This window comes from Anguilla anguilla, chromosome 4, assembly GCF_013347855.1.
Source record: "Anguilla anguilla isolate fAngAng1 chromosome 4, fAngAng1.pri, whole genome shotgun sequence".
Lineage (NCBI taxonomy): Eukaryota > Metazoa > Chordata > Actinopteri > Anguilliformes > Anguillidae > Anguilla > Anguilla anguilla.
Window position 1 is genome coordinate 17907272 of NC_049204.1, and position 27761 is coordinate 17935032.

At 38.3% G+C, this 27761-nt stretch overlaps 1 protein-coding gene across 1 annotated transcript in view; it reads right to left on the minus strand.

Moving 5' to 3' along the window:
* Nucleotides 1–230: 230 nt before the first annotated feature.
* The window catches only part of LOC118226368 (activin receptor type-2B-like), a 51011-nt gene continuing 23480 nt past the window's right edge, over nucleotides 231–27761 (minus strand). Inside the window, exons 2-11 of the mRNA XM_035415943.1 lie at nucleotides 13309–13522; nucleotides 12028–12134; nucleotides 11240–11376; nucleotides 10690–10833; nucleotides 10218–10361; nucleotides 9674–9822; nucleotides 8788–8902; nucleotides 8539–8677; nucleotides 7453–7583; nucleotides 231–7218 (exon numbers count right to left, since the gene is read on the minus strand). Of these exons, the coding sequence (XP_035271834.1) occupies nucleotides 7024–7218; nucleotides 7453–7583; nucleotides 8539–8677; nucleotides 8788–8902; nucleotides 9674–9822; nucleotides 10218–10361; nucleotides 10690–10833; nucleotides 11240–11376; nucleotides 12028–12134; nucleotides 13309–13522 (1475 nt within the window). The 3' untranslated portion in view covers nucleotides 231–7023. The remainder of the gene's footprint in view (nucleotides 7219–7452; nucleotides 7584–8538; nucleotides 8678–8787; nucleotides 8903–9673; nucleotides 9823–10217; nucleotides 10362–10689; nucleotides 10834–11239; nucleotides 11377–12027; nucleotides 12135–13308; nucleotides 13523–27761) is intronic.

Genomic DNA, 27761 nt, shown 5'->3' on the forward strand with positions numbered 1-27761 from the left:
ATCCAGTAGGAAAGCGAAGGTAATTTCTGGGCTGCTTGTTCTACTAATACCAGTATCCCTTAGAAAGTAGATTATGAGATTGATTAACAATCAAAAACAAAAGACAACAATCACACAACACCTGAATGAACTTTTCATATCACCAAGAAGAAAGAAATCAACAAATAGATAACCACAGCATTGTTTATCGAAGAGGATAATGAAACAGAACAGGATGAGATACACAATAATTTGAAGAGTTTATCAGTATTTTATTGTTTCTTTTCATATACAAAAAGATAAAGTTGAAATAATCATTTCAATTTTTTCCCCTAACAGCTTGGGTGTATTTGTTTCACACTGGGCAAATACTACATTCATACTGGTTTATTCTGGCACCAAGTGCAGAGTTGAAACAAACACCCCAACAACTAGGCAAATCTAATTCAAACTCTTGATACTCAGTTCTAAAATTACCACAGTAAAAATGAACAATAATCCACTGCAAGTTAATGAACTATGTTACAATGATCTTTCAAAAATGTCCTTAATTAATTACGACAATACGATGAATGTTGGATTTCAAGGGCATTTCATAGATATAAAACTTTTCAACATACTCTTCAATCCAAAAAGGGTTACAGCAACAAGCTCAACTCTCTTTATACATTTTTTCTTTTACAGGATCCTTTTTTTTTCTTTTTTTAGTATATTTATGTTAAAATCAGTAGTACAAGCCATCTCTGTTCTACATTTTAGCTACAATAGTGAAACATAACCTACACCATTTACATTTCACATGTCCTGCTATAGAAACAGGACTTAAACATGACTTCTTGACAAAAAATAAAGAAAACCATTTTTTAAATCCCTTCTCTCACTCCCACCATCTCATTGTTGAATGAAATAAAGTAGTCTGTGCTTAAAAGAGTGATCCCCCCAATCAAAACAAAATGCCTTTTTTTAGCAGTAGCCACGTGCGACTGAAGTTTTCCATCACTGAAAAGCAACAAAATGGTACTGTATGGAACAGTGGCATAATTTTGGGTACAGCAGGTTAAGAACAAGTAGGAATCTAATAATTACATTCCTCAAAAGGAGGAGGAGGCTTTATTTTAGATAGTGGCACGTAGTGTCAATACTACTACTCCGAAGGATGGGGATTAATACTGCAGAAGCAAGGGTGAGCATGAGTTCTGGCAATGAATGCTATCTCACTAAAGTTTGACACTTAACATGAACACTGATCTTTTTGGAAAACATGAGGTCACCCTAAATTCAAGTTCAGCAAGCCCAAGCTGGTAAATGAACACCATTTTATATTTACAGCAACAATTTTAAAGTTAATTACTGGCCCACAAGCTATAAGGCAATGCTATTGCTAATAACAACAATAATGTACTATAAATAATTACAGAAATTATTATAATGTATACCAATGCACTTCAAATCAAGATGAAAGGAATATGTTTGAATATGTTAGCAGAAATGGACACAGCATTGAAAATGAAGTTACATTGAGGGAGAATTGCAATAGTTGTTGTCAACATTAATGTGTGAAGATTCATTTTTAGAATTGGGTGTGCGCACATCAAGCTGACTTTTGGTCTGCATTATGAAAATGTGAGGATTCAAACTTATCAATTCTCAACGAATTGCAATGAAACATAACTGACTATTGTTTACTATAACTGCTGCTTTGCAAGCACTGACGATTCTCTTCCAGAAGACAATTTTATGTCACCATTTCATTGTATTTCCATTTTGTTGCATCCTTATTATGAAGCTTTCCTCACAGTTTAGCAGATTTGCAGGGAAAAAATCCAGCAGATGTCAAATAATTAATAGTTCACAAAAACAGCATGACATGTTTCCATGTAAACCGCATTTAAAAAAACATAAAAGAAACAAAGGAAGCACTTGAATATCTGCCACACAGTACCATTCTGTTGCTTGAAATGAGAGGGGAGAGTCATGAGAAGGGAGAGGTTTTCACATTGTCAACGGGTGCATTCATACATGTTACACCAGCATAAAGAGGTTTGTTTGTTTGGGTGTTTAAAATGTACATCATTTTGTAGTGTCAAGGAGTATCCAGCTAGCAACACTGTTTCACGTGAGGTCTGAGGTAATTGGTTCCTGAAATACCTGGATCTTGACTGCATCCAGAATTACAGCTGGTCACTTTTTGTTTTTTTTAGTATATGTATATTTTAACATATAAGCATTTCGATAAGTACTACAACATAAACAAAAAAGAATCAGAGCAGTTGCTTCAATATGACAAGGGGAAATAAAGGCACAGCATCCAAACACCTCTCAATTTCAATTAAAGGACCGTACTGTTTCCTTTTTTGACAGAGCATTGGTTTTGTATACACATCACCCTCCAGAACTCAGTGTTTGTCATCATGAATCACCAAGCTGCATGTTCTGTCCTATTGAAAGATAAATATATGATATTGTTTATCTTTTAATGTTTGTTCAGGCATTTTGCAAAAATTATGTAGGTTATGTCATCAAACCTTTAAATCATATATAGGCCAAACTCATAACCATTTCTTTAATATGGCAGCTGAATTTAAAAAATAAGAACTTCAAATAAAGCAAAAAAGAAAAATAACCTCCCAGCCAAAAAAAGACAGAATTATTATTATTCAGCTTAGCATCCATTGCATATTAGCACTACATATCTGTAGTGTGCACCTACTACTATTAAACACTCAAATGAGGGGACATGTGCAGTAGTAATATACATTCTTAAAACATACTACCTATTCCAAAATCAGTCAATTGAGGAGTATTCACAGAAAGCCAATTAAGGCCTCTATATTCCCAAATTCAATACTTTGCACATTGCACTCCCTTCAGATCAGACACCCTACTTAAAAAAGTAAAACTAATTCACTGTTTTCTCCAGTAAACAAAACTAAACACTGAGAAGTGTGTGACTGTACTGGGGGCCTGGAGACCTGTCTAGGAGGGGCCTACTTTCAACAGGTACAAGGACACATTTATTTGTTCCACCTTTTTGAGTAAACCAGCTACTTAGAAAATGACCTAATTTGGCAAAATATGGATTGTCTACATTTCCCTTACGAACTGTTTTCATTTAAAGCCTTGAAACAAAACCAACCAAACCCTGGCAAAAGCATGAGCATGTCCAACCCTATATCTTAATATAAGGGGAAAAACAACACTTTGGTTACCTGCTTTCAACACATTAACTGGCCATCTTGAAATACACAAACCTGGGCTACTGTATATCTGTAGTTTCACTAATCACTAATCACTAATCAGTTTTTGCACAGTTCCAACTGTGCTATTTGTTATGTTCAGTTGCATTAGTCAATACAATGCTTTATTTTACATATATATGTAAAATAAAGCATTGTATTGACTAATGCAACTGAACATAACAAATAGCACGGTTGGAACTGTGCAAAAAATGATTAGTGATTGCTTTCTAGAAGCTGGGCAAGTCAACTGGCCTATGAAGCACGGTAATATATTTGTACTCATTTGCCTAAAAATTACGACAAATGCCTTTATCTGGGATAACATTGAGTTTGTGGATATCCATGAATACAGCTGATATTTATTGAAGTAATTAAGGTTAGGTCATCTCAAGGGCAATGCACCAAACTACAAATATTGTATCTGTTTAAATGCCCATTTCCCTACAATCCTTGCCAAACTGCTAACCACTAGCCTTACATATGGCACAACACAGCACATCCGATCTGTGTTGAATAAAATGATTTGGTAGATAGATCTAGGGCCACTTAAGAGTATGTTACACCTGAAAGAAATGTATATTGCTGTTTATATTGCTTGCTACATTGTTTCTCCTGCCGCTGTGTTGTGCCCTCACATGTTAAGTGGTTCCAAGATTTGTTGAATTTCCTGAAGATGACTAAAAAATGTGCAGATGGCCAATAGACTTGATGGTCACATCAATTCCACTTGATAAAAGCTACCTATTTTACAAGAGAGTTCTTAGCTGCAGGATCATGGAACGATAATTAGAGACAGTTAATGGGACAAAAATACATCATTCAAAAAATGTATCTGCCTTTACTGTGAATAGGAAGCCAAATGCATTATTACGAGTTAGATTTTTTTTCTGTCTAGAAACCGATAAACAGTTGAGAAGACATGAGAAAGATCTTCAGATCATCTCTCCCAGCAGTCGTCATCCCACCAAATCAGCCTTGGTTCTACTACTAAACAAATATCATAGATATAACTAGACCGTAATTGATCTGGTCTCAACTTCTTTGGGATATTATCGCAGAATGCAAGACACTTGATCCATGATGACAAAAACAAATAGTCTGGAGTCCTACTGTGCACCACCTATACCAAGGGGTTTCAGTGATCAGGCCCATACTTCAGTTCATATGGTTCCAATTACGCACACTGCAAAGAGAAAAATATGAACTCCAAAGATAATATATGGCACCAAAAAAAATAACTTAAAGCTCTCTGGAGGGAGTCATGTTTGGGGAGGGTGGAAGCAACTGCTGTGATATCTCCTTTAGTCAATGTGCAGAGAGAACAGATGAAAGAGTATGGATATCAGGGACATTAAATCTTTTTCTCAAACTATAAATCAATCAGCGGTGAACAATCACCATTCATATAAATATAATGTTTATGTCTTAAAGGTTAAAGTATAAATACCTCTAATTCTGCAATACTTAATTTTAGAGAAAGCTTTAAATAGTGAGACATGTAGAAATTTGTCAGCTTTTCCACTTGGCAAATTCAGTTCATTCTTGTCTTACGTTGAATAGTTATTTTCCTTTTACAGGCTTTAGGAAAAATGACAACATAAATCATTTAAAAATACTTCACACCAATGGTAAAGGCAGAGTGTCACATTGTGATGTGCACAATTGTTTAAAATACTACATCTGAGACAACCTGAACATAGGTTCCAGCTGTGAATGCATTTTAGGTATTGACAGAAAAGGTTTCACACCAAGGGAAAAAAAGACTCACTGTCCCTTTTACGTAACAGACATTAAAAGAATTGATGAATAAACAGATGGTACAAACAATGAATAATGCCCAGGTACCACATACAGGCAGAATTCTACAACTGTGTAGTTATTTACATTATTTCTTTTATACAACATAACATTACAGCACTTCCTAAAAGATTTTGGACTCATTCTTTTTCCCCCCACAACTTCTTAGTTATGAAAGCAAATTTACATTAAAATATACCTAGTACAAGACAACACAACTAACAAAATATATAACAGAACTAATGCACATAGAAAATCTGAGGTATTTCTGGTTTGAGGTGGTTTGTGGTCATGAACTATATATATATATATATATTTTTTAAATGCTGTATTCTGTGTGTGTTTTTTTAATTTTTTTTAAGTGATTTTATTTTTTGTTTGATTCTGACCTCGGAAGCCTGGATTCTCTGCATGTGTTTGTATTTGTATGCTTAAATCTACTGAGTTGCATGTTTTACATGTAAAAAGAATATATATGTAGAAACATATATTCACCTTTGAGTTGAAACAGCAGCATTATAGACATTCACTGAAAGATTATGGCATACTGAGATTAGTTTTTTTTTTTTTTTTTTTTTTTTTTTTTAACCTGTGTCACTAAGACAAAATCGGTCCTTATTTGTATATTGAGACAGAGTATCCAGTCAAAAATATGAAAGTTGTCAGTTTATCTACTGACTTTCCAGATTGTGAAAACATCACAACAAAGCCAGAACTACCAGGTATACACCCATATTTGGTCCCTGTGAGTGGAGGTATAATTGAAGGGACCTGACGAAGGTGAATGGACTGTTCTTTCCATTCTCCAGTTCACTGCTGTGATTGAGGACCGAGGCTTGTCTGCTATAAGAATGTGTCTAGGTCCATAGCTTCTGTAATTTGAAAATGCACATTGATTAAATAAAAAAAGAAGTTGGACATCATTTAGACAGCTGTTTAAGCCCACTGATACAGACATACTTCATGGTCTTAACCAAACACACAAATTCACACACACATATATACAACAGTACACACATATATATTCCTTCACCTTGGTCTTCCACCTAATGTTGTTGTTGTTGTCGTTGTCATAAAATGTTTATTGTTTGGGCACCTTCCAGAGTAGACTACATATTAACCTTGGCTCCACTGCCTTAAGTGGCTATGAATGTCATAGGATAAGCCCCGCCCACCCCTTGCTATCCACTCTGCCCTACACAAGTGCAGGTCCTGGCTCTCTTCTTACAATGACCAGTCAATGCTGACAACACCTTACCTCAAAAGCTCTGCCCCTTTATACCGGTTACCTGAGAAAAAGTTCCGTACCAAACTAAAAGTACTGTCCAATCTCAAAATGCAAGCCATTTCTTTTTTAAGCTGTCTTTCACCGTCTCCGTAAAACTGGTAAACCAACCTTCAAAAAATACCAGTCCTATAGAACAAAAACTGAAGAAATTAGTCCTGTTGCCTTCCATTTTTTGACGTGTTCTAGAGACACCCGTTAGTTCCGTAAAAGACACGTTTATCATTTTGTTAAGCACTCGCTTTCAAAAAAAAAAAGAAGAAAACAATATTCCCTTGAGGAAAGTAAATTGTGTAACAGTCTTGATGTTCCTTCAAGGATTTGCAGCATTGTTATATAGTACAAGATAGTAGATGGTTGCTTGGTTTTTTGTCACAGGCAGGCCTGTTCAAAAGACAAAATAAAAGTAGAACAATAAAATCAAAATGACTGAAATTAAAGAGTTGAGGTACCTGCACCTTTGTCAGCATTCATAAGTCGGCACCTGAATGCATTAGAGATGTACATTTAGCTTATTTTTTCACTCTTGGAAAAAATACAGTAGAGAAGTGTGCTGGTAATATTGATCTGACCAAAAAGAAAAATAATTAATAAAAAATATCAGGATAAAATAGCAGCTGCATTCATGTTTTTTTTTTTTTCTGAGATCTGCTGAGTCTAGAAAGACGAAGCTTTTCATTTCGTTTGCTTGTTTTCGTTTTCCGCTTTCGTTTCACGACAGACTCAGATACTGGACTCTTTGGGTGGCACGTCCACATTGGTGACCGACGTCACTATGGAGACCAGGCAGTCCGAGGTAGTGCCGCTAGTTAGCCTGCGGATCTGGGAGATGCGTTCCTCCACGCACCCGGCGGACAGACGAGCCTCCGCGTCGTGGTCCCAGCACTCCTCTATCGTCTCACACATCTGCTCCAGGCCCTGCGGCACCACAACACCAGAGAAACACGCATCAGACTATCCGCCTAACATTTCACAGGCTGCATGACGCGCATCACAAATAGACTTACATGTGTGATATATACCGTAGCATAGCATTCAACAGCCTGCAACTCTACTGCTCTCCAGCCGATGATGTAAGTGACATTATTACCAGTGGGAGTTTTTCATTTGAGTGAGTCAAGAAATAGAAAAAAATAAAGAATGGACTCTCACAGCATGTTTTGCCCAGCAGTCCTTGAAAGCTGGCCTCATCTTTTTGTGGACGACACAATCCTGTAAATCCTCCAGGGATGGATGCTGCCCAATCTCCTCCTCAAACGGCAACATATATTCATCAACAGGACCTGCAACAGCAGTATGACAGTTCACAAAATCACACTCCTTCCTCGGCATAAACAAGTGTTACCAACTTGCAAGCTCACCTCACGTAAGACAAATAAGTTCTCTGTGATTTGCTATCCATGCTAACCTGTCGGAAATTCATTGTGGGTCAGATTCAAACCTATAACTTTAAGATTACAGGCAGGTTATTTTACATTGTTCACTATGGAGCATGCCCTTTGGAAACAAAATCCAGAGTTAAAGTTGAAGTGTTGTGGAATAGATTTCCAAGCATAAACCGCAAATGAATAGTAAGTAAACGCAAAATTGAGGTTCAAGTGCTTACGCTAACAAATTGTGTGTGCTTCAGAATGATCGTTCATGAACTTTTGATCTTTTTATGACATGTATGAAATGGATACAATTCACAGTGTGGTTTGGCCAGAGTTTAACCCAGGTACTTGGGTTTATGATACCAGCAGCATTTATGGAATTCACCACAAATCAGGCTCTTACACAGAATTGCTGACGAATGTACATCCAATCATGAACATCAGTTGTATTTAAACACATATTATTATGGGCAACAGTTTTGTCATAAACAGCGAAAACTGAATTCTGAATGTGCCATACAAGTGAACCATGGCTATCAGTGTTAATTTTTTTAAATGTATTTTAATCTTACAAGCAGCCTATTCATACAAGTGGGCTGCAGTCAAATTAAAGAAGCATATTTGTGTAAAGAATATGTACTGGTAAAATGCAGGCATGTTTCATTAGCAAAATATCAGTCAAATGATAAGAATTCCATTCCACTACAATTGGTCTATTCTTACATCCGATATATTTAAAAATGGTAAAATATAATATAAGATAAAACATTTAAAAAGCTAAGTAGGAATTCATAAACCTATCATGTCACGGATGACACAGCCCCGTAATAATGGTGATCCAAACGTCCGACCGTTACCGACTCACCGTCCGCAGCTTTGCAGCGCGAAACCAGCTCCCAGAGCACCAGGCCCATGGCATACATGTCTATCCTCAGGAAGGCGTCTCGCTGAAAGGTGATGGCCCCTTCCAGCACCTCCGGTGCCATGTACCTCCTCGTCCCCACCTGTCAGCGGAGAGGCCCGGCACACACACAGTAAGCAAACCTGGTCTGCCGCCTCCGCGCGGACGATGACGCGTGCCTGAACGGCGACCTGCCCCCAGACGGCGACGTACCTGGCCATGAGTGTCCCCTGGGGGCTTCCCCGGCTCAAACAGCACCGCCAGCCCAAAGTCTCCGATCACGGCTGTCAGGTCGGCCTTGACCATCACGTTCTTACTCTTGAAGTCCCTGAGGAGAAGTAGGCAAAAAACACTGTATTTACCAGGGTACGGCAGCTTAAGGGCTAGCCTAACTGAAAAGCCACTGACGTATTTCAGTATGTAGTTCGAGCTGCCATTGATTCGATTGGATTGCTTATGACTTTGTCTTTCCCTTTTGTCATATCAAACTCTAAAACGCAATGGAAAGAATGCTCACCAGATGGCAGTGAACATCCACAGCATATTTTACACCTGCTGAACACTAACTCACAAGCACATTTCTGTTATTATACATAGAATAGTTTAATGACAAGTGCCCTCTGGCATCCAACTACTGGAAAAATTGTGGTATCGATACTTTCGACGAAAATAAAGAGTTTTAGTAATTAGCAATCTGACCACAGTAACCAAGAACCAAGAATCTGTAGAGGCTAACAACCTGTGTCAGTGTCATTCAGTAAACTATTTAGTAATCGTTACAGATGGATTGACTGCAGTAAATCTGTTTAAATACACAGTATTTGTCATAAAGTTAGCTTTTGGGTAAGCTGTGATGACACCCATGAGTGATCTTGAGACACAAGGCCAAGGGAGATCATCGTGTCCATTACTCCGTCCATCTGGTATTAAACTCCAACTCCTTTGTTAAAAAAGCAGGAAATCTACCTGTGAAACAGTTTAATCTGTTCTGCCTTCAGTAACTGTAAAATTCACAATCACAATAGAACTGTCTCCAGTGAATGCACAATCATATTACTGCTTCTATGGGGTAACCTACAGAACTGGACCACAGTGTTACCTGTGTGCAATGGCTGGTTTGGGTCCCTCTCCTTTGTAACGGGGAACGTCCTCATGCAGGTAGGACAGGCCGCAGGCCATGGTCTCCGCAATGTGACACAACTCGTTCCAGCTGACTGCGTTGCCCTTCAGATAATCTGTCAGGGACCCCTACACACACACACAAAGGAGCCATGGAGCTTTTAGCGCTCAGATATGCTTTAGTCAGGATTGACTAAAAAACAGCAAACAATGAAACAAATGAGTGCACAATCAAAGAGAGGAAGGAAAGGAAAAAAAACATGAATCTGAAAACAAATCACCTTGCTAAAATAAGACTTTTATGCACTTTGTCAAAACAAAGACCTGCCTTGAATGTAAGGTAAAAAGAAAAACATGAGGTAAGTGCTTTAAATGTATCAAGCACACAAGACCATAGAGACTCTATTTTCTATTTTAAAAGACAGAACCGAAGGTCATCTGACACTGCCCCATGTGAGGCGTCATGCATGGAGCCTCAAGTGTCAATCATCCAGCGCAGGGCGAACTGCAGGTCTCTGGCTCACCTTCTCATGAAACTCAGTAATCAGCCACAGCTCCGTCTCCAGGCTGGTTCCTCGTTTCTCTGCTGCGATGTATCGCAGCAGGTTTTCGTGCTTCATCCCAGGCGTGGTGAAGATGTCTCTCTCGTTCTGCCATGACTGCTTGTCCTGGTCAGACACCCACACCGGCATTACCACATCAGCACCAACTTCAAAGCTATGAGAACTGCATACTCCAGTTCCTTTATTTTGTCTTACTGGAATGCATTCTAAGAGATGACTTTACATTTATGTCGACAGCTCCAGAATCAAAAATATTTAGGCCACAGTAATTTCACAGAAGCACCGAGTTATGTCGTACTAGAAGTGCTAGAAGGTTTTGGAAATGGTCTGTTAAAATTCTGTGCACAATAGCACACACACGCGCACACATACACACAGGTACATTCACGCATGAAGCACATGCTGAGCATTCAGAAGAGCAATCCTGACTGACCTGAATGGGGAAAATCTTCACAGCTACATATTCATTCATCAGCTGTGCCTTCCAGACGCAGCCAAAACGCCCCCTAGCTTTGATTTCCAGTAACTGCAGCGGTTTAAGGCCAGCCAGAGGGGATGGAGGGGATGGGCCAGGGTCCTGATAAAGCAGGTAAGAATACCCAGCATGCCCAAAAGTTAAAGACAGATACAATAATGACAATTTTCATAATAGATATGAAAATGGTATCGCTACAGCGCTGCTGAAATTTAGATTACGTGAAAACTTGGTGGATTCTGTGACATGGAAACACTTGTTTCAGATGAAACCCAATGACAACCAGCAATAAGGCTGAATCAACACTAGGGGGAGTGTTTGCTAAACACCGTGACCCAGAGAGTAGCGTGGCTCAGAGAGCAGCTGTAGGAATGGCAACAAGATGGCAGCCAATGGAAAAGAGAAGTAGGAGAGGAAGCAAGAGTGTGAGAGAGAATAGGAAAAAGAGAGAGGGAAAGGGAGAGAGAGAGAGTGAGTAAGAGAGAGAGAGAGTGAGATAAATACTCACCTCATTGATGTCCACGTGGCCATAAGGAGGTTTGCGATGTCGGTACATCCAGAATGCCAGCAGCAATGCCATGGACAGTACAATGATGGGAAGCAGTGTATAGACTAGGATGTTGAGCAAGGGGGTGCGAACCACCGCTGTACACAACAACATAGTTACAAACCATCAGAGGGGGTAGAGGGGTCGGAACACTACTGTCAACTCTTTGTTTTACTGTAAAAGGTAAGAGTTAAGACTGACTCAGCAAAGAGGGCATAATTAGATATTTGCATGTACGACAAACTCTGTCATTTTAATGAGCATGGTTTGCTTTGACAGGTGTTTTGGAAGAACAAGGAGTAATACATGCAAAAATGCAGAAAGAAAATGCAAGACAGTTTCAGATCCCGAAAGCAGAAAAAAAAAAAAACTAGCACAACAGGTAGTTAATAGATCAAAATCTGTCAATCTTATCAGTGGCCAGATAAATAGTTTTTCAAGTGGGAGCAGGTTTCTTATTTATGTCAAAAATAATTCAACTAAAAGACACAATCTTGAGGAAATTCATGGAGTATATTGATACTTGCTCTCTGATTTGTGAATAATAGCAACACAGCAAGAAGGGGGTATTTTTATTTAATTTTCTAAATACAGACAATCTGACTAATTATGAGATCGTGAAACCTTTCCAACCTTTGCAGTACAGTAAATGTTGCTGAGACATTCTTACGTTTTCCTAAACATAATTTCCTTTTTAAAACAAGCCGAAAAGCAGATACCGTAGACATGCAAAATGAAGAAAGGCTCACCAGGTCTGGTGACGACAGGCAGGTGGGTGAACCTCTCATTGCAGAAATTGCCCTCGCAGCAGCAGAAAAAGACCTGGGGGTTCTCCTCAGTAGCCACACACTCCTGTCTGTTCCCATGAAAAAGAATATTGTATAAGCTCAGGCTGTCAGACATAACGGCTCTTTAATGCCTCCTGGGGAGACAAAGGATTTTATTGGACACAGAGTGTGGAAACTCCATACTGGCTAAGGAATAGCCCTTCCACACCACTAAACCCTATTATGACTACCACTTTCACATTTGAATGATTACATACGAATGCATTTCCCCTTACCTACAGAAACGGGCGTGTACATAAAACCTTGTTTTTTTTTGTTTTTTTTACGTGTCAGAAGGCTTAGAGAAAAACATGCCTTGCCTATTCAGAGCTTTTAAGTTAAAATCATTGATTAAACATTGCTGAATTACTGGCCATCATAGGCAGCAGAGGGAGTGAAGATATCATATATTCTTACTAGTAATACAATAAATTACATTAAATTGCATACCATTGTACCCATGCAACATGACACAGAAAAGTGTAGAAATAATGTGAAATATCAGAGACATAAATACACAGAAAACTGTGAACAGAGCTCTTGATTCATAAGCGCAATACTACTCACACTGAATTATATTACCTTACCCAGGGTTCATAGAGGTTTTCAATGAAATCAGTTATTTTTTTATTGACATACTTTAATTTCATACAATTTAAACGAGGATGTTAGAAATATATGGCCAGAATTCCTTGACGAGCATGTGCCTGAGTACACCTGCCAGCTGTCAGTGAAGTGCAGTTTTCCCCATATTTCACAAATAACTTATTTTTTAATGTAGTGTTCTTCTCTCTGTAGTGCAAATGTAAAGTATAAACACTCGTGTTGTAAAAAGAGCTTTTGTCCGTAATTTTGTATACCCATTTTGTAAAAGTATACCTGGGAATAACAAAGTACTGCATAGGCAGTAACTCTTATTGCCTTAAGTAGGGGAATGTCCACAGCAAATTAAATACAGACTGACATTTTTTAATTTTCAAAGAAACCTTTTCAGCAAGAAACACGTGACAGATCTTAAAAGTAGCTAGCTAGTTACCAACTAAATTACCTTTACGGTGGTCTGAAGTGAAATTCTTCCCACTCATCAATAAGTTGGCTGGGTATCAATAAAACCTACATACTGTATACTTTGGCTCTGAGAGATGGAAATCCTTCTTTGTTTCTCTCATTATCTCAGCAAGAGAGCAGCATGTAGGACCTGACCTGTCGTAGCAGTTGAAGTCGTCCAACCAGCAGCCCTTCTTCACTAGTTTGATGATACCCGTGGTTGAGTTTTTGAGCCAGGATGCGTAGCAATGTAGCCTCTTGTCCTTCTCAGCTTCACAGCGCTCCACTCCACTCTGATTGGTCTTTTCACTCTCCCAGTTGACATTGTAGTACAAACACTCCCTGGTTTCCACCTCTCCATGGCTTGGTCCTAAGGGAAAAAGCGGGTCAACAGATTTTGTATTATATTAAGAATGGAAAACTTAATTCATTAAGAATGAAACCTTAAACCAACCAAGATTAAAAACCAGTCAGCTCAACAGGCAGAAATCAAAATAAACAGGTCTCGATAAATTGAATTAAAATAACGCATTTAAAACCAAGCTTGAGACTTTGCTGGAGATCAATCTGTGCATGTGTGCTTTCTAATCAAAATGGGCAGTTGGTTGGATCAAATCTGAATGGTAAACTCCACAGATGTGAGAGATCAGTTCATATGCTTGACAAATAAAATGAGACATGCAAAAAGGTATTCAATAGATTTGTTACATGGATGTTCCACATAATTAAATTTTTTTTTTTAATTATGTTTGCTTGTTCAGCTTGAATGATCACCTTTTAACTGCTAATTGGCTAATAAAAAAGCAGAAACTCTATGTTTCACTTTCTCCCTTTGTTACAGTGTCAAGTTCTTTCTGCCTCACTGTTCCGTATGTGCGGTAAAACTATATTTATCCCACTAGTAGGGGTAAAATGAGAACCCACTGAAACAAAATGGAGGCTCTTTGTTTCTGACATGTTTATACTGTTCCTCAGGATTTATTTTTTATTTCTCAGAAAATCATGAAGATTCTCCTCGGTAACCAAAATAAAAGAGGGACTGTGACTGTAAGTACAAACATTTAACAAGGAGACTGTACTGCCAGAGTTCGGACAGAACCCTTGAAACTCTTGGAAGTGGCTTAATACTGGGCTTCCGCTATTTTTACTCTTTAGTCTAAGCATCACTTTGTAAGTACATTGCCCTAATAAATACATTTAACTGAACTGTCAACTTAGAATATCATTGTGAGAGCTATATTTATGTCTATCTCACACAATATAAGTGAAACAGGTCATCACAAAGGTCTTCAAAAATAAAAGGCTACCATTTTAGTCAAAGCCACAGGTGGTGTGAATTAAATCATGCAACTGCTATTACTTCTATCACATCAATCCTTAAACTTGAGTTAGAATTACTATTAAGTGATGAACAATATGACATTACAAAATGGAAATGCCATAGTTTTGCCTCCTCTGGCCACTTTGCTCATTTCTTCAATGAATAATCTATCACAGTATAATCTAATATCAGTTTGCAAATTCTAATATTTTATGACATCTGCCTTTATGGCAAAACCCAAAAAAGAAAGATGATTAATTCTATTTGAACCACAGCTTCTTTGAGGATTATTCACAGGACAAATGCAAGGCCATTCTTAAAAGTGTAGTTTACTTTCAAAGCATTATCAAAGTAAATAAACCACTCTGTTGTAATACCCACCAAACTACTACAAAACGCTGTATGAGAACTTGGGAAAAGGTCACATAAATAATTGCATGCAACCACTAGCAAATAGAGACAAGACACTGTTTATTTTAAATAATATTAAAACATTTCAAAAAAATCAAAAGAACAGCAGGAAAGAGCCTTACTATCTCTCGCTGGAACAGGAAGTGTGAATCTGTGTTTACTATACAACACAAATTTGGCAGGGCTGGATACAGCAGATGTTCTCACAAATCTGTGCATTACGGTTGCTAGGCAACGTGAAATGTAGGGAGTATTGCCGTCAGCTCGTCCTCCAGACAAAGCCCTTTTCACTCAGTCATTCACTCACTCACTCACTCACACATAAATACACAAACACAATACACACACACACACACAATACCCAAACAGCACTGTGAAAATAACTGAAATAAGGATGAATGCCAATGCTCTGCGTACACTGATGTACTGTACATGAATACTAAAAAGCTAGGTGCCTCAGTAAAAGACCCTGATCAACAGTCAAGAACAGAATTTACAAGGTTCCATAGCGGATATTAAGGCTAATGAAGGCTACAGTTGCCTTCAACATGGCAAGAAGTTGCCTGTGCTCTCAAAAGGTTACCTCACTCACTGATGCATGTTGCAACCAAAGGCTGACTTCAGAGTGAGCAGGCAGAACAAATGGAAAACTGCTGAACTCCCATGTAGCCTCAATTTTATTACAATTATTACCCAATAACTAATCTACACTGACACTTTTACATAATAAAACAAGCCATCTCACTGAACTGGCCATTTCATAGCTCACTCATACTAACCCTAATTCAGCACTGAAAGTTTACTCAATTGCAAAAATTATGCAGTTACTGTACACAGGTGAGCCGTACAACCGTACAATTTTAGTCCATTATCGACTCCCAGAAGCCTTTGGGGCTTCAAAGCATCGCTCACATCCAACCCCCCAAGTGCTGTATCCAACACTGCCGTATGCTCATCCATTTATTTTAACAATTATGTAATATGACAGGTCTTTTTATGTACATGCATGTACAGCCACACATTTTTCTCAGGGTAGAGAGTTGTGTAAATTCACTGTCATAAAACTTGAACCATTTACAGCTCAGACAAAGAGAAACAGACACACTACAACAAATTTGAGGTTTAGTTAAATTTCATGCAAAATTCAAAGGAAAATGCGGTGCTGGGACCCCTTATAAGCCAGAAGGTAAGATAGGACAGAAACACAGAAGCAACAGAGAGTAAACATAACACATGGGTATATTGGAATGTCTTGTTAACACATTAACTATCATAATGCCTAGAATCACTTGCAAGCCAGGTCTTTATATTAGTGTCTAACATGGCTCTGTGTTCAATATCTTGGACCACTGAAGATATCTAAGGCCACAAATATATCCATACTGACGCCAATGATATGATGGAAGACCTGTGAAAACAAGGTGTTGCCGGAAGGGTTTGGTGGCAGTTGGCCTAGAGTCCAAAGTCTGCAGGTATTTGATTAAGATATGCATGCGAACAGGGCTTGTGGTTGAACAAATCATTTCAACGTGGAGGAGTTTTACAATGGATTTCATTTTTGAACATATTATCCTCAATAAGGTTCTGAGATGTGAATTTTCTTCACTGACGATACACAAAAAATATCCCTAACTGGGTTGATGTTTTGGGTTGATATTTTACAACTGAACAATGCCTACTATCTACTTCCTTAACACTTAATTAATGTCCCCTTATTTGCAATTGACTGTGGGCATAGAAGCTACTCAATTTTAGAACTATCTGATCCAATTTCTATTTTGAATGGAGAATTTTGTGGCAGTTCAATTTAGGCTCATGAATTAAAATACCTGAGAACCACTACTTCAGAATCTGAAGACTCTCTTATGACTATAATAGCTGCTATAAGAGTTATAACATACTGTTTGCAACTAAGTGATGACAAATATACGTCCATGTTTGCATGAAAAAGACAGGACAGTCTGCATTTTTATACTCATATTTACTGCTGAAATATAAAGAAAAGATTATTTCTTCGGCAAGATTAAGCCTTTTGAACACCTTTCCTCAAGTTTCAAGGCAAATTTAGCTCAACTGGAAACATTTAATGAATTCATGTAAAGATTAGATCCATAACTTCTATTAAACTACTGTGCAAGTTCATTAAATATCTGATCAAGAACATCGTAAGCAATCTTAGCTTTGGACCAAAGGAGAGATTAACTTGTGTATACAAGCTGTTATCACGTAACTTCAAAGATTTTTGGTTTGGCTCGGCTTCATGAAACCACGTGGAAAGACTAAAAGTGATTAACTGTCGGCAGCCTACAGCAACAGGATAACATATGCGCATCACAAGGACTGTTATCTTCAACAGGTGGAACACTGACATTCTCTGGTAGCTACATTGTGCAACCACTGGACTCTAAACCACAGCACTGTATGACATCATGTACAGTATAAAGCAGATTACAAGCATAATGTACTCATCCACGCCTGAGATACATATTTGTTTATTGCTGCAGAGAGATAACCAAACCCGAAAAGCTGTAAAGAATAGGCTGTATCTCAAACTCTGGAACACCACCATCACAGGCCCATATGGGTAAAAACTAAACTTTTTTTCCAGTGGAGCGATCTGATGTGCTCACCCATCACTAAACATTTGTTGTAAAATAACTAAAATACAATTTAGACATTTCTCTGCTGATATTAGGTTTTCATAAAAAATCTAATAAAAAGCCTAATAAAATTAATGTCATATACTACGTGCTGCTTGCATTAATCTGGTCCAACTTCACACTATAACACATTGCTAACACAAATATAAAAAGGGGTACCACCTGCATGCTGATGTCATTTACTGAATAACCAGAAAACACCAAAGGATTAGAAAGTAATCATAACAGCAACAGAAGATGTTCTAATGAAGCCACAATCATAACTGAAATTGATTTCTAAAAGATTCACAGCTGTATTGCAGTCATGCTTGCGCAGTTGAAGAATTCAATCACGGATCCAACACCTGTGAGCTGAATACCATATAATGCATCTAGTTAGCTAGTTGCTACAACCCACTGATTACTAGGACAAGTTTACTCTCACAGTCTATAGCAGCGACACCTGTTCAGGAAGCAAGGGAAGCTGAGCCTCCTCTAAAAATAAATTTAAATATATTCCAGTCCAAGTCATATCAGTTCAAGTTTGTGGAATGAAATATAGTTTCTTTATGAAAAGCTGATGATAACAAAATGATTGAATCTTGTATAAGCTGACATGTTGCATTTTTTTTGTTTGTTAAACAAGCCCTGGACTTGCAGATGGCTGTCAGTCATTGTCTAGAATGGCACCACCCCAGCTAGCATGCTAGTTAGCTCCCTGCCAATCTGATGGAGAATTTTGCAGGCTTGTCATTTTAACTGGGCAGTCCAGATTGAGGAATAACAGAATAATGGAGATAAAAAGCTTTTCTCATCCAAAAACCAGAATGCCTCCAAGCACTAAACAATCCCAACCCCACTTAATTTCCAGCATGAGGCAGGAGAAGAGACAGGAGAATGCTATGATGAGAGTATTGCCAGTGGCACAATCCTTGATTGTTACACTAATTATTTATTTTTTTCTCTCTCCTTTTTGTTATTTAAATCAAGATTTATTATCTTGATTTATATCTTCTCGTAACCAAATTTTTAAGAGAAATCTTGTAGCACCAGTAATTTCAAATCAATTTAAATTCTAAAGGGGCATTCATTTTAAGCTGTCTCTTGAGGGAGTTTAATTTGGCTGATGATATTATTTTAAATATTTTTTGTGGTGGTAAACCTTCCCCCAGTATGTCAGTTGTGACATGTCAATCACATCTTCCACATCCAAGATCACACCTTAATTTGTGCCTGAAGCCATCTGAATGATGGCTCCTATGTTAATCATTTCACACTTTAACAGAGCATAACATATAATATACATTTGTGTTCTTAATTGCAACCCCTGCAGAACGATGTGGTGAATAGCACAATTACAGCACAATGAACACTCGCTGAGGACAGAAACCAAAGAAATAACACTTGTAATTTTGTCATTGTACACTACTACTATTACAACCACCTCCACTACTACTACTGCTACTAAGCTTGCAAGGAAATAAAATGTCCTGTTCAGCTGCACAAAAAAAAAAGGGGGGGGGGGGTTACCCCGAATATGCTCTCCTGCCACCCTGCACAGATGTTCACATACAAAACACCAGCACATGGGAAATCAATCATTTTTTACACTAAGAATAGTACTTTAATAATAAAGCTCTATGTAAACAACAGAAGACATCAAAGATCTAGAGACTGGTCACAGAACATCCATCACACAACAGCAAGAAGCATCATGTCGGCTGAAGGAAAATGACCAAGGCTTTTTAAAGGTATGTTTCCTCTTCCGCTTTAGAGTACTGAATGCACTGAAATGAATTTTAGCTCAACTGCATTTAACTTGCACATTTGATAGCCTATACTGCTCAGTGACATTACACATAAATGGTACACATGGTACGTGATTTTAGAAATGAAATATTAATCCGCACATAACCTAATCCATGCCTGCAATAAACATTGGACTATTTATAGAATTTGCCTCCTCAAATATCAGAAGCATGTGTTTTAAAAATACCACATTCAAAACGCTTCATTTTTAACTGGCTGTAGAACTGGTAATACTGCAAATTGACTGCTCGGACCCACATAGTTCTGTCTTTATTCCACTAAAATGACAATTCAAGCAGGTCATGTGCATTTCACTGCCGATGTGTCGTTTAGAAAAATAATGAAAGCTGGCAATGATTGAGAAAGATACAATCTGGAAACTTGTGCCTGATAATTTATTGAAATGCATTCAACTCTCACCTCTCAGTATGAAGTATCAACTCTCCTATGAGGAAATGTCAACAATGTCAACCATACATTTCTCCCTGCCAGGCTTGCCACCTTCATTTCCTCTCCACAATTCTCTCATCACTGGTAAAACATCTGTTCTTGCCAGATTTGTAATGACAACCAAATATTGCACCAGTCGTGGCCATGTCTGAAATGGCTTGCTACGGGTCATCTGAATCAGCATTTGGTGAAGCGGAGAGGTAGAAAATGTCGCTCCATGCTCATGAGCCTGTGTTCGCTCCCCCGCTCCACTTTCTTCTCCCAAAATCTGCCCCAAAATCATTCACCACTCAGAAAAAAGGTGTCGTTCAAAATTCTCTCCATTTCTTTTTATTCTTTTTTGAGTTACAGCATCATTTAACCCAGGCACTAATCACAAAAAATATTTTGTAATTTTGTATCTTATATTTTTGAAGTAGAGTAATAAAAAACTATTTGTATAATAGTAACATTTCTTCAATGAACACAAGTCAAAACTCACCATTAGGCTACATAATTTGAAAATTGGCCTAATAAGGAAATGAAAAGAGCCTTAGCATTACAGCAGCTCTTTTGAGGAACACAATTTCCTTTAGGGTAGTAAAAATGAATTTATTTGAAAATAAATGAAAAAAGGAACCACAAGCAGCCTAGACTATGCGCAGTATATAGACATTGAGCGCTTTCACAGAGAAGAGCCAATCTATCGCATAGGTTATTTAATGGGTGTGCTTCTTAAATTTTACAGAAAATGGTGCGTTATACACCCATAACATGATGAAAAACAATTACTTTAGTTTTTACAGTGTACACAATATAGCTATGTGTAAGTGAAAAGATTGTCTTGACATTTCTGGGCACAGCGCTATTTTCTGTGTGGGGAGAAGTGGGTGTGGCTACAGAGCATCTGGTTTGGGATCAGATTTCAGTGTTTGTAGCTGCCTACAGGGCTCATTCAAGAACTAAAGGCAACTTTGGAGTTGCTTTTCCTATGTGGCATCAGTTGAACTTTGCCAAGGGGATGAAAAGCAATGTGGAGTTGACTTATTTTCTGTCAGGCCTGTAAGTGACTCTACCTCCAGTATGAAGCAATAAAGACTTTCGCAAGGAGTGAAATTTTCTCAATAAAAGAACAAATGATAAAACCACTATTACATTCAACATAATGGAATTAAGCAAGCTATAATCAAATCTCAATTCTAACTGTCAATTGCTACATTAAGTGGGACATCCTGGGTGAGTTTGTAGGGTTGAAGACAAAGGATACTTTTTTTGACTGTAAACACAGGACCACAGCAAGCCTAAAAAATCTTGTAAAGTATGCCTTTAAGCACAAAAGTAAGCTGAACTGAACACCATCAACCTAGATTTTCTTTCTTTAGTGGCTAGCTTGCTTGAGTAACATCATCATCTCTCAAAGAATGGGACTGGACTGTTTTCAGTAGGAACCTGTGACTGCCGTTGTCTGACACCCACCCATAGACTATGAGCTCCCACACCACTGTAGTCCACAGCAAAGCAGGAACCATGAGCATGCACTGTAGTTTGAGGCTATATGTCTACACTCACTGCAGGTACAGAGTTGGCTGAAAGTACATTTTAATCAGAAGGACAGCTATTCATCCACAAATAAATGAATAAAAAACCCAGGATGGAATTCCCCTTTAAATATGACTCTTTAGTAGGTGTGGGTGGAAGGATTTTCTTAGCTTCAGTTCTCATCCCTCAGTAATTCTACCACTTCCATGTTGAGCAAGTGCAGCACTGAGAGAGAAGTGTTGCTAACACAGGCATGTGTAGCTGGAATGCTTACCGTCAGCAGCCACACCACCCTATAGCATTCTCCTGTCATGTGGCCAAGTGGGGCTAGGCCTGGTTAGATGGGAGGCGTTCTCAGATGGCCCAGCTGATTGTAGGCCAACAAGGGGCAGCCTTCCCCTTGGATCAAGTATTAATACTCATGCCCCAGTGCAACGGTTGGCACACCGACAAGAAACCACATTTAGGATGAAATGCTAAAGTGTTGTCTAAGAACAAATTGTATGGTAATCAACATTATTTTACCAAACAAGCATATCTTGTCTAAGGCTTTCACATTTAGCTACCATTGCAACTATTGCTTACTAGTGTACGGCTAACAAAATTGCCAACATTGATTTTATATTACTTCGTACATATTGCTTCATTAATATTACAGTATTTATTTTGTTACATACAAATTTCTCCGTAATGCAATAATGACCTAATTTGTTCAGTCTGAACAATCTTTTCCTGAGCATACTGAAGGCAAAGGGGCTAGTCTTATTTGAAATGCTTGGACCTCTGTTGTCAATGGCCAGCTGTGTCATGAAAGAGTAATGCTAAATAAAAGCTTCCTGTGGGAGGACATTTGAAAAGCCAAGATAGCCAGGTTTTGTAGGGATGTTAATCATTATCCGTATTTTCAGATTAACAACAAACTGGAAATAGGCCTACTAAAGGTTTAAAGAATAATGCACATTAGAATTTATAAAAAAAAAAAAAGTTATCCACAGAACAAAAGTCCTTCTAAATAATGCATATCAAGTATTAAATAATTTCTCAATTTAAGGATCTGCTGGACAAATGTTACAATGAAAAGTCATGCACAATGCAAATGAAATTGGACATAGAGTACTCATAAGCCTATGCATTACAAAAGGCTTTCAGAAATTCAATAAGCATATCTTTAATTGCCTAATCATAAAGGTTACAACTTTGCATTGTAGATAATCACACTGCTTGATAATATGCGTTGGGAATTAATGGACACACCACAATGTGCCTGTGAAACACTGGTTCCTATTGCACCTGTGTTCTCATGCTCCATTTAGCACTCACACTTTAGGCATAATAATCATGACTGATTACAGTCCAGTGGCATCTAAAATTACATTAATACAATACACAGAATCCTGCTGTTCACAAGAGAACATGCATTTAAAATCTGAGAAAAACTAAAAGAAAAATTAATGTCCTATAAATAAATAAACTTAAAAAAAATATAGCACTTTACTGTAGTTTGTAACAGACTAGATTTCATATACTGGTTGATTAAATGAACAAAGTTCTACTGTTGAGAGTCCTGATATGCAAATTGGGAACTTCACATTAATATGGGGAGGTTCAATGTTATCCACATTAATATGGTTAATATGGCATGAGCAGCTTGGATGCAAGAAGGTGACCACTGTACATCACCATTTTGACGTGTCAGGATGGGGAAGCATTTCTGCCTAGCCCATGCTCATGTTCATGACACCACAGAACATGTTAAAAGTCAGTCTGTCAGCTTTTCTACATATTGACAAGTTCACAGTCTGGATTTGGACAGGGACAAAATAAATGATGCACTGGACAAAAAGGTCAAGGTGAATGAAATATGCAAATAATTGCACTGCAGAGATTATAAAGTACACCTGGGGGGGGGGGGGGTATTTCATGAAGCAGGATTACTGAGGTTGCTGGATAACTATGCTGAGTAAAACCCGGAACAGCCCTTTTTACTTCACTCCATGTTACCGATTTGGGAGAGTTCCAGGTTTTACTCAGTGCAGTTATCCAGTAATCCTGCTTCGTGAAACAGGGCCCGGCTGACCACGAGACAAATTTCACAACCGATACAATTTTAGCTCGCTGAAAGTGTGCTGGTGATAGGTCAAGATGATAGGGGCTGAAAACTGAAATCTAATGCCCAACACCAGGAATGCTGAATGCTTTCTTGGCGGCGGCGGCGGCGGTGGTGTTGGTGGGGGGATACGTTGTGTTAACTTATCGCATTGGCTCTGGGCCTCAATGTTGAGGAATGCTGATTACCACATGCTTTTTTCTGTTCAATGGCTCAAGGCCAACTATTGACATTTGCCAAAGATGCAAGGGAGGTCCTGCAGATCATCCGCTTATGCCCCACAATTTACTGCCCGGCCTTCAAGGGCCTCTTTTTCTGCTTGCACTCTGCCTGTAAGCCTAAACTTAAAAGCACCAGAGAAATTTGCGCAGATATCAACACAAGTAAATATTTCACAATCATTAAACTGAGTCAGGGTGCACAGAGAACTTCACCATGCACTTATTGTGCAAGCCATTTACTGTGCTGAACATAAGTGACAAACCGTTTCAATTTCTGTTTCTACACTACACTACAGGCACCGTCTTTCTACTAGCTGAATTCCTGTAAGAAAACCATTTTCTGGACTTTCTGTGTTCTGAACTGAATCTTTACTTGCCCAAATAAATTCTGTGGCTAAAATAATACAAATGTTGATGACACTGAGTATCTGAACATTTTTCTAATAGCACGTGTGTTGTTACTGAATTAATATACACAGGGTCTGAAACTGTGAAAAGTTATCAAATGGATTTAATTAAAATGGTGAGATGTCATAAGGGAAAGTGTAATTCAATCAACAACAAAAAAGGTGACTTTGCCCTAGAATGGTTGGCAATAATTGAGCTCATAGGCCAACATATTGTAATAGGGATCAGGGTTTCCCCCAGAAAAGTAGGCCCGGTGGCAAGTATCTTTTGACAGGGCCTGGCGCGGGCCGGCGGCCAAGTGTCTTTTTTGACGGGGGTCCGGCGCGGGCCAGTGACAGACTGATGGCAGCATTAAGGTAGGGCCCTATAGTTTCTGTGAGAACAGAAAATTAAATTAAATTAAAATAAATAATATAGTCTATTTTTGCACTCTACACAAAACTTGAAAAAGTCCTGATTGGCTGCTGATTCTTACAGCCTTGGAATGCTAGGCACATTTCAACAACAACAAAATAAATTAAATTAAAATAAATAATATCAAGGTTGTTGCACTCTACAAAAAACTTGTATTCAAGCCCTGATTGGCTACTGAATCTTACAACAAGCCTCGGAATGCTGGGCACATTTAAACATTTAAAAAACTGTCTAAGGTTTTTTGGATACAGTAGGCTACCTTTCCTCCTTGATATTATCCCTAAATGGCACCAAGGAAGTATCTGTGTTACTGACTGTTTGGCTAGCTAGCTAAGTTAGCTACATGACCACGTTGTTATAAAAAATGTTCCCGACCGTGAAAACTGCCTGACTTGTTTACATTTTGTATAGATGTGGCTCCTGAGTAAATCTATTGTTGTTTCCATCGCAACACTTTAGACACAAGCAATATTGAAAAAATTCTGAAATTTCTTCTTACCGTGAAGAGTGGCTGACCCTCAACCATAGTGTTTTTTCCCCAAAGATGGTATTTCTAGATATAGCCTAATTTTTCCGCTGTGTTAACACATTGCTATGGTTGCTGGTCAGGCACTCTTCACCGTAAGAAGAAATTTTATGATTTTTCCGATATTACTTGTGTCGAAAGTGCTGGGACAGAAACAACGATGGATTTACTCTGTAGCCACATCTGTCCAAAATGTAAACAAGTCAGGCAGTTTTCACGGTCGTGCACATCAATGTCATCAAGCTAACGTTATTAATAAACAAGTTAAGTCGTTATTTCGTTGGCGATTAATAAGTCATGTAATGTTACAATATATTGAACGTCACATTCATGCTACTGGTTTAACGTTACCTACACACTGCTTAAGTTAATATTTAAAAAATGCACTTACCGACGAGATGAAGTGATAACGCAGTTTGTAGCGAGGTTAGTTAGCCTACTAAATAATAAATGGTGGCTTGCTAGGTAACGTTAGCTTGTGATAGTTGGAAGCGTCAAGTGTTGAATGCAGAGACTGTAAAAATGTTGAATGTCACTCTACGCACAATGAGGGTAAAGGACACTGATCTCAGACCTGCTGTTTTCCTACTGCGTTCACGTTTTAACCAACAGATGTCGCTGGTGAGCTTTTCAACCGAGCCGCCCCATTGTCACTGTAGTTTAAAAAACATCTTAAAAATACATTTAAAATATATATATATTTCCTCGATGCTTAGGCCTGGCGGGGGGTTAACGAGCAAGCATTTATTCTTGAGTATTTTAATATTTTAACCATCCCCCGGGCTTGCAATACACTGGCAGAAACCCTGGGGATGGTTAAAATATTAAAATACTCAAGAATAAATGCTTGCTCGTCAGCATTTATACTACTATATGTGACCTTGTACATCAAACAAGATACTTGTAGGCTACTAGCAATTTAATTTAGCTAAGCTTTAAATGGACTGCATTTATATAGCGCTTTTATCCAAAGCGCTTTACAATTGATGCCTCTCATTCGCCAGAGCAGTTAGGGGTTAGGTGTCTTGCTCAAGGACACTTCGACATGCCCAGGGCGGGGTTTGAACCGGCAACGCTCCGACTGCCAGACAATCGGTTTTACCTCCTGAGCTATGTCGCCCCCAAGCTTTAATTTAACCTTTGAGAGATAGCTAATTTACTGATGTTAAATAAACGTCAGTAGAATTTAGCTTGCTAGCTTGCTCTAGCCTTTTGATAATTTTGGAGCAAGGCGACTGGCTAACATAGCTAAAACAACTGCAGTCACTTTGAATTTAATGTTGTCATCAATGCATGTGCTAACTGATGAGCTAACTGACCTGTTGCCTAAATGCACTTTCTTTTCAGATGTAGCTGCTCACTACACCGCTGCCTAAAGACTAGGAAAGAAAGACAAAGCCTGTCAGGGAAAGTACATCACAACAAACCGTATTTCATTAAAGATTAGCATAAATGAATACAAAAAATAACAAACCTGAAGAAATAAGGCAAACATATTGTTCCTGCTTTCATGCATTGGGTGCAGCCAACATTTGTTCTTCTGTGTTCTTTTAGTAATTTACTCATTCGCATGATGTGCAAATGCACGGCATCACAATGCCACACTCAAGCTCCTCGTGCATTTATCCAATCAGCCTCATTAAAAGGCAGATAGAGCTGATAGCCCTTCTTCAATTAATGAGAAAGGTTTCTGAGAAGACAGCCTCACCCTCCAGGACCAGTAATTCATACAGTGGCATGTGTGTGTGTACTGGACTCCTTGTCTGCCTTTTGGCCTGCGACCCAGGACACACTCTTTGTTTTGTTGAGTCCTAGCCAGCTGGTCTTCGCCAGCTCCTCCTGGCATGGGCTCTCCCACGCTGCACTGTCAAAGCGTCTGTGAACTCCAGTGTTTTTCTTGGCATATGGCGTACCTGGACTGCCGACGCTCTCTTCAGACCCAACAAAGAAAGGATTTCTTCCTGTAGATAAAACCCGATGCTGCACAGGGTCCCTGTGACGAATGCAACTCTTTTATTTTGACATGCGATTCACAAATGAAAATCACACGGACAGTTACTGCAGGGGTTAACACTGAAATATCATTTTTTGTTATATTTCAGTGACTTTATCTGAAAATGAATAAATTCATAAATTCAGTAATAGGAAGTATATGAGATTGGGAGTAACATACGTTATATCATTATGTTACATCCCAATATAAATTTCCGTTTTCAAACAGCAAAAAGTTATTTTAGATAAATATCAAGCATGTGAATTCCATAACAATCACTTGAAGCATTACACGAATCCCTCCTAAATATTACAGTTACTTTATATCACATTTCAAAGCAACGTGCCCCTTCGACAGCCTTATTTTCTACGGACTACAGTCTTAGAGGTTGAAGTTTAAATATTACGCTAAATAAAGTATACTTTCTTGACTAAAACTAGGTTAGTGACTGCATAAGTTCACTGTACACTTTATGCATTTATGTGTGAAGATTGGATATCTGGTCATGTGTCACAATTAAAGTCAGGAATAGTTTTGACTCCTAGTTTCCCATTGCGGACAAAGTACTCTGGCATGTTTGGGTGCAAGCTGTGTTGAATATATTTCTTAAAATGCCATTATGGAGATATTAAGTAGAAGGTTACTATCTAAAGATATTTCATTTTTAACGTTCTGCTATAGTGTCAATACTCTGACTATATGCATTTGAAAATGAAAACTATAAAAAATAGTAGGTGTACAAGGTTTTGTGAAATGAAATAAATCCAAAATTTGGAAGCACCCATGATAAAT